This window comes from Bradysia coprophila, unplaced genomic scaffold (genome assembly GCF_014529535.1).
Source record: "Bradysia coprophila strain Holo2 unplaced genomic scaffold, BU_Bcop_v1 contig_24, whole genome shotgun sequence".
NCBI classification, from domain to species: Eukaryota; Metazoa; Arthropoda; class Insecta; order Diptera; family Sciaridae; genus Bradysia; species Bradysia coprophila.
This window is the reverse complement of record NW_023503501.1, coordinates 729923-750902: the sequence shown is the minus strand read 5'-3', so window position 1 is coordinate 750902 and position 20980 is coordinate 729923. Positions and strand designations below refer to the sequence as shown.

Genomic DNA, 20980 nt, shown 5'->3' with positions numbered 1-20980 from the left:
TACCTGCTATAATCACGTCACTTCAAAATTGATTGAATCGGATTCAGGCAGGGCCTATTTTCAGAAATTTAATTTCCAAAAATTTCACTTTCACAAAATTTTTTAAAATTTCCAAATTTTGTTTTCTGTTAGATCTCATTCCGAAATAATCAGTTAAGCTCAAAGACATGAAAACCAACTAAAAAGGCAGTAAAAACAACATTTACGATCTCTTGTGTTTTTAGATGAAATGACGAAAAGTGATGGAAAAATTTGAGAATTTTGGAAATTTAATTTCCTTAAAATAGGCCCTGGATTCAGGTCAAAACAGGTTCAGATATTTTCAGGTCAAATTCAGATAAGGTATACGCCAGGGCCGCCAATATTTGTAAACATTTTTGTCAAAATTTGTGAAACTTTTGGCAAATATTAGGCCCTGGTATACGCTCAGAAATTTTGAAACCTGATTTCCTTAAAAAAGCATAGCCTTGAGTAACGGCCTATGACCCTATAATGTTCTCTGAATTTTGACCACTGTGCGTAACAAGAAATTCGGGTTCGGCTTTTTCTTTCAATGAAATCTCCAAATTTTTCCGGAGTGATTCAGTTTAGTGTCTTTGAAAAAGGGTAATTCATCAAATGCCTCTCACAACAACATATAAGTTAAAATTTCTACTACAGCATTGCCCAACGAGTAATTTTGTCCGAGAAGTTCCTAGCCTTACTTCCAACAGAAATCCTAATTCATTCGAACCATGAATTTTCCTCTGTGATGCTTAAATATCATCATCATCAATACAGTCATTCCATGCAATAAATCCTTCGCTTTAGTAAATCGTGCAACCTTTTATTGGTCAAATAACTATACATTCGACATTGTCTTCATTTTATATTGAATTATAATTCATTACGAAACAAACCAGGCAACCACCATGCTGGTTACAGAAATATCACGTAACTGACCTAATCGCAAACAATGTCGGAAATAAATCTCTCTGTAATTTAATAAGAACATTGTCAGAATATGCCTTATAAATGATCCCCGAAAATTAACAACGTGGGTACTACACTAGCACTGAAATGAAATGAAATGTATAATATGCTGAGAGTGTAGTTGGTATATATTATACGAAACTAGATCATAAGAAAATAGAAAAAGCTATTTTCGTTCGGCGATTGTTAATGCATATCAATCAAAACCTTTATCTTCCGAACTAATCCCAAACTGAAGGTTGATTTGATAAGCCCAATTTATCTACACACCCCAGTGCCTTAGCCAAAGTTCTACATACATTTAAAAGAAAATCTCCTCGTAGTCATAACGGTTGGCTTCATATCCCGTATTTATAGCATATTCAATAAAATGATACAGTTTACGATACGAGGAGCGAAAATTCTGATAAATTCTAAAGGATAAAGAAGATATGAAATCAAAACGTTAAGCCCATCACACATATATTGCTAACAGCGCTATGTGTGTGTACACATACAGTTTTATGTTTTATATGTACAGTTTGGGTGCGGTAGCAATTATTTAGATTAGACGACTATGTGATGCGTTGCTTGTAGACGACGTATGTTATCTTTAACGTAGGCCATAATTGAAAAGGTCGTTGTGGTTATCTTGGCTGAAATAATGCGCTGTGTGGAAAATTTAAGAGAACGAAGGAGGAAAAAAAAAGTAATTTAAAAGTCTGCCAACTTTCTTTCTTTTTTGCTTTGTGTATAACCAGGGGATTTATAGAACAGTTTTTACGTTGTATAGAACAATCCAATACACGATAGCAATGGAAGAAATATAAAGAATCGCAAGTGCGGAAAGCTCTGAAATTAGAATAGCGCTTTTCAATATATCAACGTTGCACGATGTAAAGAGTGGGTTTTCAGGCGGCAGAAATTAAGTTGTTGAAGAAAAAGCTGTTCTGCAAACAATGCGATGGTATAATATGGAAATTTCTTTGCACGAAATAACAATACGCTCTCTTGGAATGGTTTGTAGGAAATAAAAAAAGGTAATTAATTAAAAAAATTTGCTACAATGAAGCCGGTTTTGTTATTAAACTTTTTCTTTCGTACAGCAGAAAAAAATCTGTTCGAGCTGTAAAGAACATGGTAAAAATTAATTCGAAATAGATTAGAATACCAGATGGGATTTTCAAAAGATTCCTTGCGGTTATTGTAAATTTTTAAATTGAAAGCAGAATAATACGAATTAGATTGAAAAAATTGCAAATTTATCGACATTTATTTGCACACTGCGGGAAAATCGAACTTGACTTCTTCACTTCTTGTGGCAGTGAAAATGCACTTACTTCGCGCTTATGTAATAAATAGTAACTCAACACTAAATGTAAGAAAATGAGATGTTAATGGTTCCACCCTTCCATTACCGAAACATTTTACTTACAAAAAATCAGGGGTACAAGGGAAGAAAATTCAAATAAAATCAGCAGAGGCTTAACACACCACCAGGGACACAAGAAGTTCCAAAACTCAAACACGACATAAAAAATCACTGAAAAATCACCAAAAAAAGTAATTATAAGAGTACTCATCACTGATCCTATCCCATTTTTCTCGCGAAGAGATAAGTTTGAACTTATGTTCGAATGAAGATACTGTTTCGTCGTAAGAGGGTCCTATCAGCTGCAACTCATCAGTCTAAGGCAAACAGTTTTCTCGGAACACCTTTCACGTGCCAAAGATACAGTTAAGAACACACAGATCGAATAAATGGTTAGTATACTCTGAGAATCGTTGGACTTCATCCGAAATGTCTGACAGAATCAGTACATTGACAAAAGGCACTTTTCGTTTTTCCTTCTTTTTTCGTTTTTTCTGGTTTTCTTCTTATTGTTAGGTTAGTGACCGTGGATTTTTGATAGTGTCAATGTTTTCAGATTGTGTGAGATGGCAGAACTTTTATTATGAATTTTCAAATTACTAGTTCAATCAGAACATTTACTGCTGTCTCGGGAAGAGCCTAACGGAAACGACTGATGAAGGCTTGCCCACTCTAGGCTTTGACCGCCGTTAGTGCTCGAGGTCGAAACAGAAATGTAGTCTCCTTATTCGCTTCACGCGACCATTGGGTGAGGGAAAAGCGGTTCTGCTTTGTTTGTTTTATAGTTTTACGTCACCTGAGGAATTATTGCATATTAGATAACACCACCACTGGAATTAGTGTGTCTTCCAGGTAAAATAAAGTTTTGTACCTTCGGAATATTGAATGAGCATTTAATCAATGTAGACCATTCCTTGCACTGAAGTACACATTGTTAAAAAGGTGCCATCTACGATGTACTAGGAGCGGTTGCCGGTTGTCCGTTTAAAAGCTCCCCACTGGTTTGATCTGACAATCACTCCAATAAATGCTCCAATAAATAACATCGCCTTGCTAACAACGCATCGTATTTGTGCCTCCGTTTTTGAAGAGCTTTCGTGCGCTTTGATTTTTTTTGTATTCCATCTTCCACTTCTTCAACGGAAAAGCTCAAAGCTTTCGAAAGCTCTTAAAAGCACATACGTCATTTTGGATTAACACGGCAGTGCAGATGTATAATATGACGTTACTTAATTACTACGAAAAGTAGGAGTACAATTGTCTCGTGAAATTTGTTGACCCGAGAGGTATTCGAGATTAATAAGCACACACAGTGTGACATTTCATTTTTGATCATGTACACAACTTTTCAACGAATTACAAAACAAATTACATGTCTAGAGATAAAAGTAGAGTGTTCGTGTGAATTTTGTTGCCAGAGGCGTTGCCGAGGTCAATAAACACACGAAAAAGAGACTTTTTTTTAGCTTATTGAGCACCAGGCGCAGGCGACTTTTGGAATCGAATTCGCTAAACAAGCCTTTCAGCATAAGTTAGGAACAATGTTTTTCATCAACGTCTCGTTTTCGTGTGTTTATTGACCGCGGCTACGACGAAGTCGCGATTCAACACTAGTTTGGGAAACTAGTGTTAAAATATTGCGACTTTGTCGCTTATTTCCCACGTCGTTTAGGAAAAATGTTGTTCCTAACTTATGCTGAAAGGCTTTTTTAGTGAATGGAGGTTTACGAGCCGGGGGCGAGTGCTGGAAACGAATTAGGAAAATAATTATTACAACTCTAGGACTGTAAAGTAAAACCGAAAGTAAATAGATTTAAGCTTTTGCTCCGTGTAGTATAGTCTACTACTACTTAGGAAAATTTTGCATTGATCGATTAACTCTCTTCAAGTCTCACAGGTTGTCCAGTTATCGCTTCAGTTATCGATGTATCTTTCATTTACTCGTTAAATATGAAGTCAGACATTTTTAATCCGTTAATAGCACAGTCTTCAGCCCGTATCAATATTGAGATTATGTCAAATCATTTATTGTACATTCGTCCAGGGTCACCTCTGAACCATTGTAACGTAAAGGTGAATTAGACCTTGACTGGAGTAATAAAGTTAAAGGAAATTAAAGCGAATCGTTATAACGCACCATTAGGCCATCATTATCCAGTACATCTCCCTGATTGTAATCAGAGGATTACCTGTCTACACAAAATATTATTATAAATTTGTCAACGTATCTTGTGATGCAATATCAACTAATAATCATACTGTCGAAGTGAGAAGTCATTACAACGATCGTGCTCCATTAATTATGAATAGTAAATTATAATTTGGTCGTACCGGTGGTTGTTTATAAAATTATCTTTCGTTTGTTATGTTCAATTACAGTCGGGCAGGTTATATTTTTCCATTAAACAAATTCCAATACAATCTTCAATCTATAGTTACATTCTCGACGCCCAAACAATAGCAATTTTCACCTTCATAAAAATAATACAATGGTTCCGTCGTCGTTCCGTTCTTTTTTTATTTTTAATCCAAGAAAATATCGCCCAATATTTATTGTAAGGGTTTAACAACATAGGCACACAACATGTTGTTAAGTACAATCCATTTATACTGATTTAATCTCGATACTTTAATTGTCAACCCCAAAATGACACATTACAGCAATCATTTATTATAAAAATATTTCTTTGATTGCGTGACTATTGTCGACACATACACACACATATATTTCTAGTTAGATACGTGTTGAGAATTTCTCCTGCTCTCGGGTGGTAATTTAATCGACTAGAATGGGTGGCACAGCACGATAACTAAGAGAATGGTTTTTACTTATTAAGCGATTTTAATAAGTGGAACAACATTATTCTTGTGCTGTGAGTTGACTGTGTGTGTAATAAGTTACTTCGTATCCAAAGTGTTTATGTTGAAACAACTTCCTAGAGTAGTTTCACAGGACGGATATTATATGAATGATACATTCACACGCACATATCTATGAACTAGAATTATTTACAATTGAATAATGCATCCGCATGGGTGAAACGTTTTTAGAGAATTCGGGAAAAAAATGTTACAGCCAGCGCTCCATACATATTTGAAGAGATGAAACATCTAAAAGTAGCCCAAGTGGGATAATAAAACATTAAGGGAATTCACAACGATGAAACATACAGAAATTCTCAGCTTTGTTCATATTGAATTATAGTTGCGGTGTGTTTCGAATAAGCACATCATTGTTGGAGAATGCACCCTTTCCTGTGTGGTGCTGCTTGCGTTAAAAATAATTCAATTTAACCAATATTTGACTGGAATGGGACCTACAAGAGTTGGGTATTCGCAAGTGGAAAGTTGTCGCCGAGGATCGTCAGATATTGCGAAATGGTGTTGTGGAGTCAGCCAAAACCCGCTTGGTGATGATGGCTGTTATGTAGGTAAGTAATATTGTCATCCGTATTGGTATCAATTTCATGAAAATAACGGTCGAATGTTCTATACAGTCAAAGGCAGTCAATTTTCAGCATAAATTCGCTTCAGCTGTTTTTCAGCTGATCCACACATACAATCAAAACGGCTTATACTTGTTTATACGGTTGAAGCTGCTACACGCACGCGCATGATAGTGGTAAAACCGTATGAAGACGTATAAACGGTGCTGATTGTATGTATGAATCAGCTGAAAAACAGCTGAAGCTAATTTATGCTGAAAATTGACTGCCTTCGACTGTAGTTATTTGTTCAACGAGGGAAGAAAAGTTGGAAATTGCGAGGGTGTTGTGACCCGAGAAAACGCAATTTCCAACTTTTTCCCGAGGTAAACACAACGTTTTTCACAAAAATGTCTTTCGAAGTTTCAGTGGAGGGGAGAAAGTGACTATTTCTTCCCTTGCGTTGTGAACAGTATTGTTGCGCCAGCAGACTGAAATTCGACAGATTTCGACACGCAAATGGATTTTCTTACATATTTTTTTGGACGCGATTAAGTGTGCATGCTTTGTTCTTGAAATGGTTGTAGATTGATTTATTTGTTAGTGTTGTCGTGGCTTCGTCTCATTTCAGTTTTTAAGCGCAAAAAACGTCGTTTGTGACTCGTGTTGAAAGTGGAATTTTTCGGTACAGGTCGTAAGTGCTCTCGTCTCCGCCTCGTTAGGGCATGCTTACGACTAGTACCGAAAAATTCAACTTTTCATCACTCGTAACAAAATGTACCATTTCATGCTTCCATCAACGACAAAATTCTAGTTTTATCACGTCATACGCACTGTGAGTTTTACCATTCTCTCACAAATTCACCTACCTTCCCGTATAATTTACTCATTTCGCATGGGCGTGGGGTAATTTGGCACACGGTGTTAAAACATCGCATTTTTCAACTACGTAAAAGGTGAACTCGCACACGATTTTTAGATACTAAAATTTTGTAAAAGGAGTCATTAAGTCGATGACATGGCTATAAAGCATTGACTATGTTAAAAGTGTGTAGCTTTGGCACATATTCCTTTCCTTTAAAGTGGCACCTGTGAAGGAGCGAATTCTTAAATGAAAGCAGTTCAACAGATGCGAGATATAAGCGATATACTGAGTAATTTCATCGTCGTGAATCCCCTTACATCATACTCGCTTGTACATCATTGAAAAACCATTGAATTTAAAAACTGTAAAACTTCACAAATTCATTGTTCAATTATACACTCACTGTTTGCTTTTAATAATTGGTTACGACAATGATAACCAAAAGCAATTAGATTTGTGTTTCATATTTGTTCAACTCATAAAATCAATATTTTAACAATTAATAGTTTTTCTGAGTTGTCGATTTTAACGATGTCGTTAATGCATGTAACGATTTCATGGTATAATGTAGGGTCTTCGTTTTTCAGAAATATTCAAAATAATTCCCCTTATTCCTCTTTATTCTGTTTCTTTTCCTGGCCTGGTAATGCGAAATTCCGGAAAATCCCTTACGATCCCGTTTTCCATTCAGTGGCGCCGAGTATAGGGGGGCGAGGGGGGCGATTGCCCCCCATGACAATGCAAAAATTCTTTAAATTCCTAGGGTTTTCAACCATTTTTTATCATTTTGTGCTCTTTGCCCCCCATGAGCCCCCCATGAACGAATTTAAAGTCGGCGCCTCTGTTTCCATTAAAGATTTATTATGATTTCCGCAGGTAGTCGAATTATTCAAAAATGCAGACAATTTGACGGCGCAAGGTAAAACTTTATAAAGAAGTTTGAGTGTATGCTGAAAAACAGCTGGGGAAAATTCATGTCTAAATTTCACTGACGTCCTCTGTAGAAAAAATATCAACCACTTCGTGGAAAAAATAAAAAATGTGATTTCAAGATGCGTCTGATTTATATATCTACAGTCGGAATGTCTGACGAGGTATATAACATCTGCACAAGATTTAAAATATTTGGGAGTTACAATTTTCTAGTCTTTTGTTCATTATCCGAAAAGGAGTCGATACATCGATGAGAATCGAAGTTTCTTTAAAATTTCATATAAAGTTAGGCCACGCTCCAATCCTTAACTCCAATTCCTCACACCAATTTACTTAACTCCAACCATTGAACCGAATATGCTCGCAGCCCGTAGCGTAACGCTTGGCCTAGAAATGATTTTACAAAAATAAATGTGTTTGAAATATCATCCATTGAAAAATATCGTTTCGGTTTGTTAAAAACATTTTGCATCCGTTGTGAACTGTTGAATATTTTAATGGCTCCGATGTCCGTTACAGTAGCATTTTTTGATGCTGAGAACATTTCCACGTTTGAATGATTTCCGCAAAAAACGTTTTTATCATCCATCAAATGTCAGTACAAAAATCTTCAATTGCCATCATCCTGTTCTCATTATTAACGTTTTCTGCTTTTTCCTAACTTCATACGCACATATAATACTGAAACGACATTATGCAAAGGTGATCTCTTTTTTATTCGGATCGTTTTTAAAAGATATTCCAAGCTTTTTATGATTTTTCCACATACTTCTTGAATTCTTGTCTGTTTAAAAACGAGAAAATATTTTTCTTGGCGATGTTACAGGTTTTTCTTCCCGACATAAATCTATTCAACTACCCACTCGCAATTCTATTATAATACCACAGAAACGCAAATATATCATTTGCATACACCGTTGGAAGGTAATAACATATACGAAAAAGCAACATTTCAAAGTTATATGGTCAAATGTTTGTTTCATGTGGGAAATAAAAACTTATTCCGTCAAGGGATGGAAGTTATTAGTTAGCCATTGCGATCTTAATTTGTGGTTCGAAATCATGCATAAATGCGCATTTTAAAAATGTCATTAAAATTCGGTCATCGGTTGTTTACAGTTGGGAAAAGGTTGGCCAGTGGCCACAGTCAATGTGCCTATTTTAGGGAATTAAATTCACCTAATTTCCAATAGTTATTTACATAATAAGGGATAAAAAGTTGAAAAGTGTGAATTATGTTGATCCGAGGCGAAGCCGAGGTCAATAAACGCACGAAAACGAGACTTTTCAACTTTTATCATGTAAAAATACTTTAAATTTCCCGAAAATTCTTCATCTGGAATAATTTCTGGCCATTTGTCAGTTTTCGAGTTGATAGTTCATAGTCACGACAGAATGAGGCATTTTCGGTTATACAATACCTGAATTTCATTTTTCATATTATAAAGTATTCGAGTTGAGGTGGATGTCGAACTACGAGTTTATTTCGTACAATTAGGGACCATACATAACATAAATGAGTAAAAAAAAAACGAGACAAGATGGAGCCAAAAATTAGGAATAATCTGGACCGGCTCGAACAAAAAATTAAAAATGGTTCGGTGCAAGTGATTGGCGTCAACTCTAAGTGGGTCATACATATTTTTAGTCCAATTTTTGGGTTTTAGGTACAGACAAACAGTTGGAAAACTCGTTTCGTCTTCATTAAGCATTAAGGGCTTAAAAATTTTTTCTCCGCCAATAACGGATTTGTTCCACGGTTTTTCCGGCTCTTTCCATCCCCGAAAGTTTTGGTTGTCCTCTCACATAACTCGGCGGCGGTTCGCTGATGGTAAATTTTCAAAATCTGTAAAATCGTCTATCAGCGGACGCCTGAGTTTCTATGGTGAACGAATAAAATTTACTGGAACGTGAAAAACTATGGAACAAATCCGTTATTGGCGGAGAAAAATTTTTGATAGCGGAGATCGCCGTAGAATATGGGTTTGAAAATGCAGACCTCCGCCAATTGCAATAGTTTTGTATGACCAGTTACCTCAGATCAAATTTTTAACACTTTGAGGCAATAAATGAAAGATCAGTTTAATGCCTGAAATTAAGATTTTTTCTTGAAAATAGAGTTTTCAGTCTTAAGAGTATTCGCGGTTTCGACTTATACTCGAGCATATCCAGTATATTTGAGTATATCCCGTATATCGAGTATAAAGACAGACAACTGTCAACTGAAAAATAATTAAATTTCGGGTTGACGGATTTTGGTCAAACAAACTGTCGGTGTGTATAGTAGCGAACAATCTCAGGAACCCAGCAACGTAATTAGTTTTTCAATCGGACCAATATCTGCTAAGCGATAAGACTTTGAAAACGTGATGTGAAGAACATGCAAATAAGAACATTTTTCCAAAGTTTTACAAAAATTATGAACAATTCTGAAAATTCTTTCTGAAAATTTTAGGAATTTTCACAAATTAAACCTCAAAAATTCTTTACATTTCTAAAATACTTGAAAATTCCTACAAAAATTCCTACAGCCGATTCTCGAAACATTCGTAACTTTAGGAATTCTTAACTTGACAGTTCTTATGGGATATAATACACGCAACTGTCAAGTTACGAATATTTGGAGTTACAAAAATACGAGAATCGGCACCGAGAGGCAGTGAAATTTCAGCCTGAAATTTCTTCCACACAAACAGTCAGAGCGTCTTCATACGGTTTTACCAATACCACGCGTGTACATGTAGCAGGTTCAACCGCATAAACAGTTTTGATTGTATGTTTGGATCAGCTGAAGCAAGTTTATGCTGAAATTTCACTGTCTCTGGCTGTAAAACTTCTAAAAAATTTCTTTTACGAATTCCCGAATAATTCCGATAATGCGCCCTGCTCTTCACAAATATGAAATAAGCTTACAGTACTGCGGCTATAGCCTTACAAACATCGAATCTACCGCTATTTGAATGGAATTACGTAGGCACCGCCCGCACTAATACAAATATTCAAAATCAAAATCGTTCGTTGAAAGCGAATACAAACTGGCTTAGGCTATCCATTCAATATAATCAATATATTGTCTACAATGTTCTATCTAACGTTAAATCGCTTTAATAACCTAATACTTCTCAGCTGTATCGGAATAGTATTAGCAATATCCAGATATCTTCCTCCTTTCATGCGAAAGTAATCTACCGAAATATTATACATAAAGGTGTACTTTCATAGACAAAGGGTGTAAACTCTGCAGCTAAATAGTTCCGTTCTGTATTATATATACGTTACGCGTATCCTTTTCCCCAAATAGGTGGCTTTGTATACGTAAATACACACTATGCTATAATAGATGTGATATACGTATTTAGAAAGCCGGATGAATGAAACCGACATAAATATACACATAATACAAGGAGGCTAATTACATTTATAAAAGGATTCCACCTATATATTCCACAACTCTCTGTGCTAATCTAGCTGTGACGATTTTCTCATAAAACGAAAGATAATGACAACGAAATACATCTAATTTGAAGACGTTTATTACATTGCCGTGGCTTAGCTGGTACGAGAATTGGATACCGGATTATTGTTATTTCTAATGAAAATGTTTCTATTCAGAACTTTCCCATCGACCTTTTGCACACTCGCTGTCGCTCGTCTATGTGTATGACACAATAAATGTTGAATTCAACCGCAAAACCAAAATACTATGTGCTCCTGCTTCATAATACGTCTATTTGGGAATATTTCGTCTAATTGTGTAGATTGTGAAATGTGAATTTACAGAGGCGAAAGTGTAAATTTAATGATACTCGTTGAAGTTGCAAATAAATTTGCCATTGTCCTGGTGGTCGGTATTCGGGATGTGAGTTTACAAATATGTTAAGTTGAAATGTGACCAGTTATAAAACTGGCACAACCTTGCAGTCAATCTCTTTAACTGATTCACTTCCGAATGTATGAAATTTTCATTAGTATTGTTCTTTGTAATGACTTAATCCAGCGGTTTCCCACAATACTTTATCGAGAAAAATTTAATTGAAAAAAAGACAAAACAACAACGAGATTTAACTACGCTTTTTATGAACAATTTAAACTTCAAAAGCAAATTTTACCGGAGAATTCTGTACATTCTTGCGTTATAAAACCGTATATTTGGCGAGAGAGCTTCAACCAATCTACTAATTCTTTTAGATGTTACACCATGCCATTGCAGAGGTATGTAGTTTCGGTTGTATAATATTCGAGATAAACATTAATTTAAATTCAACACCTGCTTGTTTACATCCAATGGTACTCTAAAGGGTGCAAAAAATGATTATTAAAATATGTAGCGTTGTTGTGCTAACATTTACATTAAAGTATGCAAAATGATTTAGCTTAACACAACGTTTCATCTCATACGTACGGAAAGTGTAATGAAACGGAGAGTGTCTTAAAGGGCGCACAAATATTTTTCAATCAAACTATCTTGTATTAAAGATTGTAAGTCTCAGACGAAAGAAACGATAACCCGCTCAGGGCTTATTTTTGGGAACTTTTATTCTGAAAATTCGAATATTCTGAAAACATTCCGAAAATACTCCGAAAGAACTCTGAAAAGATTCCGAAAAAGCTCCAAAAGAACTCTGAAAAAATTCCGAAAAAGCTCCGAAAGAACTCTGAAACGATTAAGAAAAAGCTTCCAAAGAACTCTGAAAAGATTCCGAAAAAGCTCCGAAAGAACTCTGAAAAGATTCCGAAAAAGCTCCAAAAGAACTCTGAAAAAATTGAGAAAAATTCTGGAAACATTCAGAAAAAGCAACGAAAAAAAATTTCGAAAAATTCCGGAAAAAATCAAATTTTTTTGCATAATTGGAAATCGTATTTGTCGTAATTGGAAATCTTCCAAAAATAATACCTGCCCCCACTCCCACTCGTTAATTAAATGAAACTCTAAACCAAAAGGAAAATTTTATGCTAAATAAAATTCAATTGTGTGCGCGCCAAAACAAGAACAATACACCATATATCCGTTCAACACGACTCGTAGCATTTGCTTTTGAACATGATTCTCCGAATTTCGCATAAGATTGATAAATTCTGTTTTACTTTCATCCACTTTTTATAGCATTTTTGAAGTAGCTAACAAGAGTGCGTAGAAAATAAGCTTTTAGCATAACACTTCGGATGTACTTTATTCTCCCCACGATTAAATGCCTACAAGTAAATTGTTTTCCACCACCGAAAATTGTAAACTCATTTCCATATAACCGCGTTTTATTTGACAAAAACAAAGTAATTTTGTTTCTTGTCGTTTCCGTGCATTTATCTACATATATAATATCATTTCGTGTGATAATAATACACTCAGCCCATACAACTTAACGGAATTTCATTATGTGTATACGCGTATGATCCTCATCATAAAGTCTACTTCAACGGAATGATAATAACGCTTATCATGTTTATAAAAGTAAGACCTCAGCAACATAAATAATGTTTTTTTTTGTTGTGTAGCGTACACAGAGTATGTGGAGTGGAGCATTGTAAATTGACGGTATACCAGTAGAAAACTGGTATGGGATGTACGAAGGAAATGAATGGATGAGTAAGAAGAAAGAAGAAAAAAAAGCAAACTCTCAGACTCCATACACAACACTCTGGTAACAATCTACTCGACGTCATCTCATATCAGCTTATCATTATTCAAAAGGGTAGAAATATTATAATAATCATTTTACGCATTGAACTTTTCCCACATTGTTGGTTATTTTCGATGTATAAAAGAGAAATGCGAACGAACGACGAGCAAAAAGTTTTTGAGTTCAATTTCACCGCATATTTTCGAGGTTTGTCAAAAAAAAATCGAGAGAAAGAGTATAGACTGAGTATGCTTCAGCCCCTATCCAACCAAACAACCATTATGCAAATAAAACCATCATGATATGTAAAATCGGTTAATATTTAATATACATAAAAAGCGTATAATAAACAGAACCGGAGAAGAGTTGTTGTGTGTGGAACGTTGTTGTTGAATGAAAATATGTGTACATTATACGAAGCATAATAATCATAATAATAACAATAAATTAAGAAGAATACAAACGGCGAAAGAAAAAAGGATTGAACGTCACACCATAAATTTCCATTTACTAATACTAAGTCATCCCACCCAACAAGGACATTTCAAAAATTAAGATTTTGCGACCGATGAATTTTAGAAGTTGAATATTTTTGTGTTAGTTTTTCGGATGAAAATCGATCTAGGCAACAAATGCAGTAACTGGACCGATACTATCCGGATTGTATTTTAACGTCTCTATTAAGCATTACTTTTTGATTGAAATATTATGTAACAAACCGCGAGATTTTATGCAGATTTTAGCTAATTTCATAACTAGATAGCAAATGGGGTCGTTTTGCGCACTAGATGTGAGACAATCGATACGAACGATACGACTTCGAACATCGTGTTTGCAAAACAATCCCATTTTCCACCATACTGTGAACACTGTTTTATCTCCTGTAATGTCAAAATCACCATAAAAAAATAAATTGAAAAATTACTCAAACTTTAACATCAACACGCTGATATCGACTATCATGGTTCATAACAACTTTTAAATGGTGCATGTCACAGAGCACTTTCCCAATAAAACAACCTAAGGCTTGATTTCCACTTATAAAAAAACGACACCGTTTTGTCTCCGTGTAGCTAAACCACGACTCTTTTCTATTGTTTAAAGAGTAAGTGAAGAGAAAACGGAGTACTTTTTTCGTAAGTGGAAATCAAGACTAACTGTCAACTGTCACTGCGAAAATAAACAAATATTGAACTTCTCCGTGCGCAAATAGATCATTGTGGAAAAGCTGTCTCTTTTCAAATTCTCACAAATCACAATGTCAAATTAGTTGTCAAACTCATCCAGCCAACCTCAATAAATTTTTCAAACATTGAGATCAGCTGGATGAAATGGACAGCTAATTCGACGTATCAATAATATCATGTTAATTGACAATGATCTATTGACAGTTCACAAATACCATGCTAAAATGTCCCTTATACAAATACCGAAAGATGGTAACCAATTATGAATGTTTTGATATTGCGGTAGATAACTCATTAACTCATTAAAAACATACAATAAATGTTCCAGTAGTTTAACAAACATCAAGTCTGCCGATTTGAAAAGAATTATACGTAGGCACACACCGAGAGCTGAGGGAAATAATCGGTTCGTAAAGTAATTTCTAAAATTACACGTTCAATAGCTCGTTGAAAATGTTTCGATGAGTTCTGCGAAAGTTATCCTTTTTGGCTGCGCTGCAGCGCTACTTGAGGAGAAGCTACAAAAATCGGTAAGATTTATCGACAATTTCCACAAATTTCATCTGAAAGTGGTCGAACTTCAACAAGGGCGGTTCTTTGAGAAGGTCTTATCGAGATTTAACGGATTTAACGGACAAATGAAATTTAGGGAATTTTGAAATGAACGAAAAAGTTTTTTTTTGCACATTTACGCTACAATGGTACAATGTCCACAATTGTTTCTAAAAGTCCTATACAATTTCGACAAATTAGTGTTCATTTGAAAGGTTCTCTCAAGGTCTGACAAACGAAACGAAATTTTAAGAAATCTAATCGAAATCAAGAGAACATTTTTGCAAAAAAAGTGCTAAAAATTTCATACCACAAAATTTTGTCAAATTTAACCTGAAAGTGATACAATGGACATGGACATGACAACGTTTTCTTTGAGTCTTCAATCAAATTCATAATATAAGGGAAAAGTGAGCTAGATATCGCTACTCCTCAACAGTAAGCTTTTATTCTACGACTGTAACACAGATTGTCATACAAAGTTGACGTGTCAAAGGGGAGTAGTCTCCACCCTTGAACCATATATGAAAGAGTGATATATACAATATACGACAAAGTTGAATATTCGTGGAACAATAAAACCTGTGTTGGTAGTACCGAATTTAAGCTAAGTATGTCAAAATGTATGAGACTTTGTAGCTCCTACAGCGTTTCAGCGCCTCGCTACACCATCGTCTCATACAATTTTGACAGCTAACTTGCTCAAATTCGGTACTACCAACACATAACATTTTAGCCTATGTTTTTCTTCTACATGTCGTTTATATCTCTCATTCATATATGCTTGAACATAGTAATCTAGAACGCTAGCAAAGAATTTCAGGAATGGTAGAAAGAATTAGGGAAAAGCAATGTAATGTTTAAGGAATTTTTGGGGATGTGGAATGCCTGCCATAGAAACACATACATCGCCCATTCCCTTTTCGCTGTTCCATTGAAGGATATGGTAATTGAAACATTCCGCATTTTTCTTTATACTTTCTTTCTGTTTCGTGTATATCATTTTCGTGTAAACCTTATACGACTATTGTGTGTTGTTTGTAATGTTTACGCGTATACACATCAAATAAAATTTAAATGGTTTTACACATGAAAAAATACGAAAAAGTCACTCAAAATATTTTCTGTGTACGCGAGGTTGAACGGATTGCTAAGGGAGGAAAAAAATATCCCATAGAAAAATAATATGGCAACCGCATATAAATACACGCCTGAAGAACAATATTTTGAAGAAAAAAAAAATTATTCTATATTTTCCTCTCTCTCCTTTATTTTCATTTTGACTTTGATGTCTTTATCGTGTTTTTGAGCGAGTTGTAGAATGTAGATTGTGTAGAGTCCTCCATATTTATCCGCGTATGTTCCAATGTTCATCTCGAAACATTCTCCGTAACGGTGATGTAATTTGAATAATAAACAAATTGAATTATTTTATGTTTGAAATCAATATGCGTTATGCGAATGAAAATGAGGAAAAAGAGCAACACAATGGAAACGAACGAATGAAGAAAAAAAAACGAAAATAAATGTAGCATTATGCAAATGCAAAATCACATGAATTGGTAATGTGATCATACAGTATATCAAGTTAATTTAATGTCACAAATTGCAACATATAAAGCTGATACACTAAAAGAATGTCATAACAACGGACTTTATTGATTTAGAATGGGATATAATGAAAGATTCATTTCGTGTCTCCTTAATGTTAAAATTTTTTATTTTTCTTTTATTTGATGTCTTCGTTTCTGCTTACATATGCTAGAAACATGCCCAAACGTATTTATGAACGTTACATGACTTCTAAGTTCTAAAATTATTTATATGGAAGACAGATTGGCAGCCACTGTTTCAACAAATAAGCAGCGACGACATAATTGTTTTTATTGTTGGCAATATAAAATGACCGTGAATAACGGTTATACTATGCAGTGGACAATTTTGCCCAATTTCAAACAAAATTTTCATCAATAGCCAATTCCATTCCGCAATAAAAATCCGTTTGAGAAGTCATTATTTTGCCGGGCAAGATTTTCAACGGTTTTATCGCATTACCGTTGACTCCATAATCTTATCTCGAAATGTCGATTAAAATCTTGGATTTTACCGAAGAAAATGAAACGATTTTCAAGTTTAATCCTTGAAATCTTTTGTGATGACAACACAAAAGCGAGACGACAAATTCAATAATATCCAAATCCCTTACCTATAATTACCGCGTTCAATTTTTTTTTATCCCCACGGGCTAAATGATGTTCCAAACTCTTAACAATGTCAACATTTCAACGATTATCCTCGTCTCGTTTCGCTAAAAGTTCAATAAGTTATGCAGATGTCCCGTATGCCATAACAATTTTGAAATTCTTCGTAAGGGGATTATAAACTTAGAGATCATCGAACTAATTCTCCATGCTGCTCAGATGTGTTATAAGCACAGTGCATATAATATTAGTTCAATGATCTTCAAGTGTAAGCTGAAGTGCTTTTCGAACCATTTGAGAGATAACCGCAATAGTAATATATAACTGAGAAAGTGAAAATTTTAAAGTCGAAGCTGGTGCGGCCAGGCTATAACCACATATATGTTTAGAATATCGAATTTATCGCTTATGTTCACAGAGGGATTATTGGATGAAGACTTGCATGTGAGTATATAGAGTTAAAGAGAATGGTAATGTGGTTGATATAGTTCCATGGGTTTGGCGTTCAGAAAATGGAAATAAATTTGAATTTTAATGCCCAATTCGGAAGTGATCTGAAATCAATTTTTATATAGATGTAGTGAACAAGGTTCTCGCCTTCGTCTCGAACCGTTGACTCCATATCGAACCGAGATACCGTTTTACAGTTCTAGTAGCATAAATATCTGTTAGAAACTGTTAGTCACCTGCAATATTTACCGACATCTGCTAAATTTTACCAAAATTTACCCAAAATACTGTGCTGTCAACGAAAACGTAACCGATTTAACGGAGATATGCCAACATACACTGACCCAAAAAAATATTGAAAATCTAAACTGTTTCAGGAAACTTTGTCTCCAGGTAAATTTGTCTCCAGGTAACTACAGATATAATAGCTGCCACAGCTGTAACTCTCCATACAAAAAATACATCTGTAGCAGACAATTACCTAGAGACAAAGTTACCTGGAGACAAACCTACCTGCAACAGGTAAGATTTTCAACTCTTTTTTGTATCGGTGACTCAGTCTCAGTGAGAATGCAAATTCTATAAAGAATCTGTGGTAATAGGGACAAAAAAAATGATTTTGGAAGAATAACCATACGAAGCAAAAATTTGAAGTTGCCTTTCGAGTGTATTTTTCCACTGAAAAATCAACTTTAGCGTTTATTCACAAATTGCGCGGTGAAAAATTGATTTATTTTCAAAACTGAGTTCAGCGACGGTTAGTCGATCGGCGTATTATCCGCGGCTCACATGGCTGCCAAAATGTATGTAAAAGATTAATAAGTTCAGTAGTAGCAGATGCAGAACATCTCACATTCAGACGTTCCGCAATATTACGTAGCCCAATTTATTGATGACTCTCATCACAGTTCATTGATTGTGCTGCATATTAAAATGTATTGATGGCCATCCGTTCGGAAAAAAGGGGAAAAACGAATTTACGAAAAACAAATTGTACAACTATACCTCTTGATTACACCTTTCGATGTTATATATCAAGTTTAAATGTATATAACGTCCGAACTCCGAACGAACAGAAGAGACTCTATTATATAAAATGGATGGAACACTCACAAGAAAAAAGGCACCCCATATAACACCGGTGATTTAGTTGGGAACAATAGGAAAGAATGTGTTTAAGAAAATTAAGTGTTTCGGAAAGTTTTTCGGATTGACAATTAATTGCATCAGGACAGCAATATAAAACCATTTCATTCGATCAATGTTCGTAAAATGAAAAGTTAGGAGAAAAAAAGGTTTTCTCATTTCTACGAAAAAAATATGTTCAAAAGTCAGGTAAGTTTTGTCGAATTCCTTGTGTATTGTGGTTAAAAGGGTTTTAAAAAAAAATCACCGGTTTCAGCTCGACTATTGACACTGACAACCTTACGACCCACATCTTCACGGTGAAAAAAATCCCATTTACTTAAGTGTTATATTTCAAGAAATTCATCCACTTCTGTTTGATTACACAAAATTTTTTCATTTTTAAATTCAACATTTACAGCTGTAACTCACCTGAAACAATAAATAAAGCTCCCATCAGCAGCCATAACGCCATCCTGTCACGAAAAAAATTAATTTCTGTAATAAAGCAAGGAACAGTGAGCACCCGCGTACAGTCACAGTATAACCATTTTCAGATGTTCTGTTTCACATGGATATAATTTAGAATTGAAATGACACTGTTCAAACATATTACGACACTCATATTTCTCTACAGAAAGAAAAGGGAAATATTTTTATTTTTCCACCTATTCGAAACGTTTTACACATGCAGTGTACATTCGTGTATGTTAAATATTATCAGTGAGACAGCGAATACTTCCTTTACTATTCGTCCTGATTTTTGTCTTTTATTGTCACCTTTTTATTATGTTTTCGTTTTACTTTAATGTTTTTTCATGCTAAGTAAAGTTTTCCTACTCGAATTGAATTATGTAAATAAGTTAGATGAACTTGTGTATCACGATGCATACAACCAACTTTTTAATTAAAGTTATGCGGTTTTGTAGATGAAGCGCTGTTTCTGAAAATAGAAGGAAAATACGTTAGAGTCATTCATTATTACAGTACAGCGATATTATCGCATATAATCAACAGTTGCGAATAAAAACTAGGATCCGTAAACAAAATATTGGGATAGGGAAACAGACAACAATTTGTAGCTACACACAACGACTCAACCAACACTCTATCTAGCAAACAAACTCTCAGCTCTCTGTGTCAAATTCACACCTCATTTCTTTGTATTCAACAAACACATGTAAATTCCAACACTTTCACCAACTTAGAAGGTCAGCAGGTCAGCAGTGCACGAATTTGATGTAAGTACAGCAGTGCAAGAATTTAGACAATGTAGGCTCTATCTATGTAGTGTAAATATTGTGACGGTAAGTTCAGTGTGACGGTAAGAATTTATGAATAAAAAACTTTAAAATCTCGTCTCGCAATACAGCATTAAAAAAATCGCATACGTAGTGGTGTGAAGGCCCGGGAAAGCTACATTGCTGAATTGCGGCACGAGATTTTTTGATTTTTCAATAATAAATCTTACCAAAATGCTGAATATGCGCTACAACACAAAGTTTACACGACATGGATAGTGTTCACATCGAATTCTTTATGTGCTGAATTGCTGTATTGGAAAGTCGCTGGAAAGATACGTTGGCGAAATTGAAAAAAAAAATGCGAAAGTTACAGCTCATCTGATTTTATGAATGAAATTTAGAGTTGCCATAACCAAAAAATATGGCATTTGGTGTTGTCGTGGCGAGTTTTTTCACGTACATAGTTGTGTATAGGATCAGTCAACATAAATGCAGCAAAGATTCATTCACTTTAGAGGCATGGATGCTTATCTAAAATTGTAGCCTACATTTGTGTGTATTTTGAGTTGTATCTTCTCGCCAGAATCCATTTTCAAAAATGTACGACCGCAATAGCGACCACGAGTATTTTAGCTTCCAATAAATATGTAGATTTGAGTAGTTTGTAAAATTTTCATAGACTTTTCAGTTTTCTCTCAGAGCTTCTACAATCAAATCTACGTTCTATTGAAAGCTAAAACATTCGTGGTCGATGTTGCGGTCACACATTTTTGAAAAAGAATTATGGTTTACAAGTTATCATCAAAAATAATCTAAAATGCGGTATTTCAAAAACGCCCACATGTTTAATCGTCAGCAAAGCGTCCATGTTTTTTTTAGAGGCATAGCCACTTGGCTGAAATTATAACCTACATTTGTGTGTTTCGAATTTTATTTTCGAATTTTCGATGATATCTTTTTACAGAAATTATTTTCCAAAAAAAAAGTACAATTTTTATTTCCAGTAGAAATGTGTTAGCTTTCAATACATACGTAAATTTCTTAACAATGGAAAAGC

The 20980-nt window shown here is 34.8% G+C and overlaps 1 protein-coding gene across 3 annotated transcripts in view; it reads right to left on the bottom strand.

The window, feature by feature from the left end:
• Positions 1 to 20980, bottom strand: part of LOC119077624 (zwei Ig domain protein zig-8) — a 117033-nt gene that overhangs the window by 78547 nt on the left and 17506 nt on the right. For 2 of the 3 annotated variants that reach the window (XM_037184838.1, XM_037184841.1), the window contains exon 2: positions 19112 to 19622. In XM_037184838.1, the coding sequence (XP_037040733.1) occupies positions 19112 to 19154 (43 nt within the window). In that variant the 5' untranslated portion in view covers positions 19155 to 19622. The remainder of the gene's footprint in view (positions 1 to 19111; positions 19623 to 20980) is intronic. The other variant, XM_037184839.1, reaches the window with a different exon arrangement.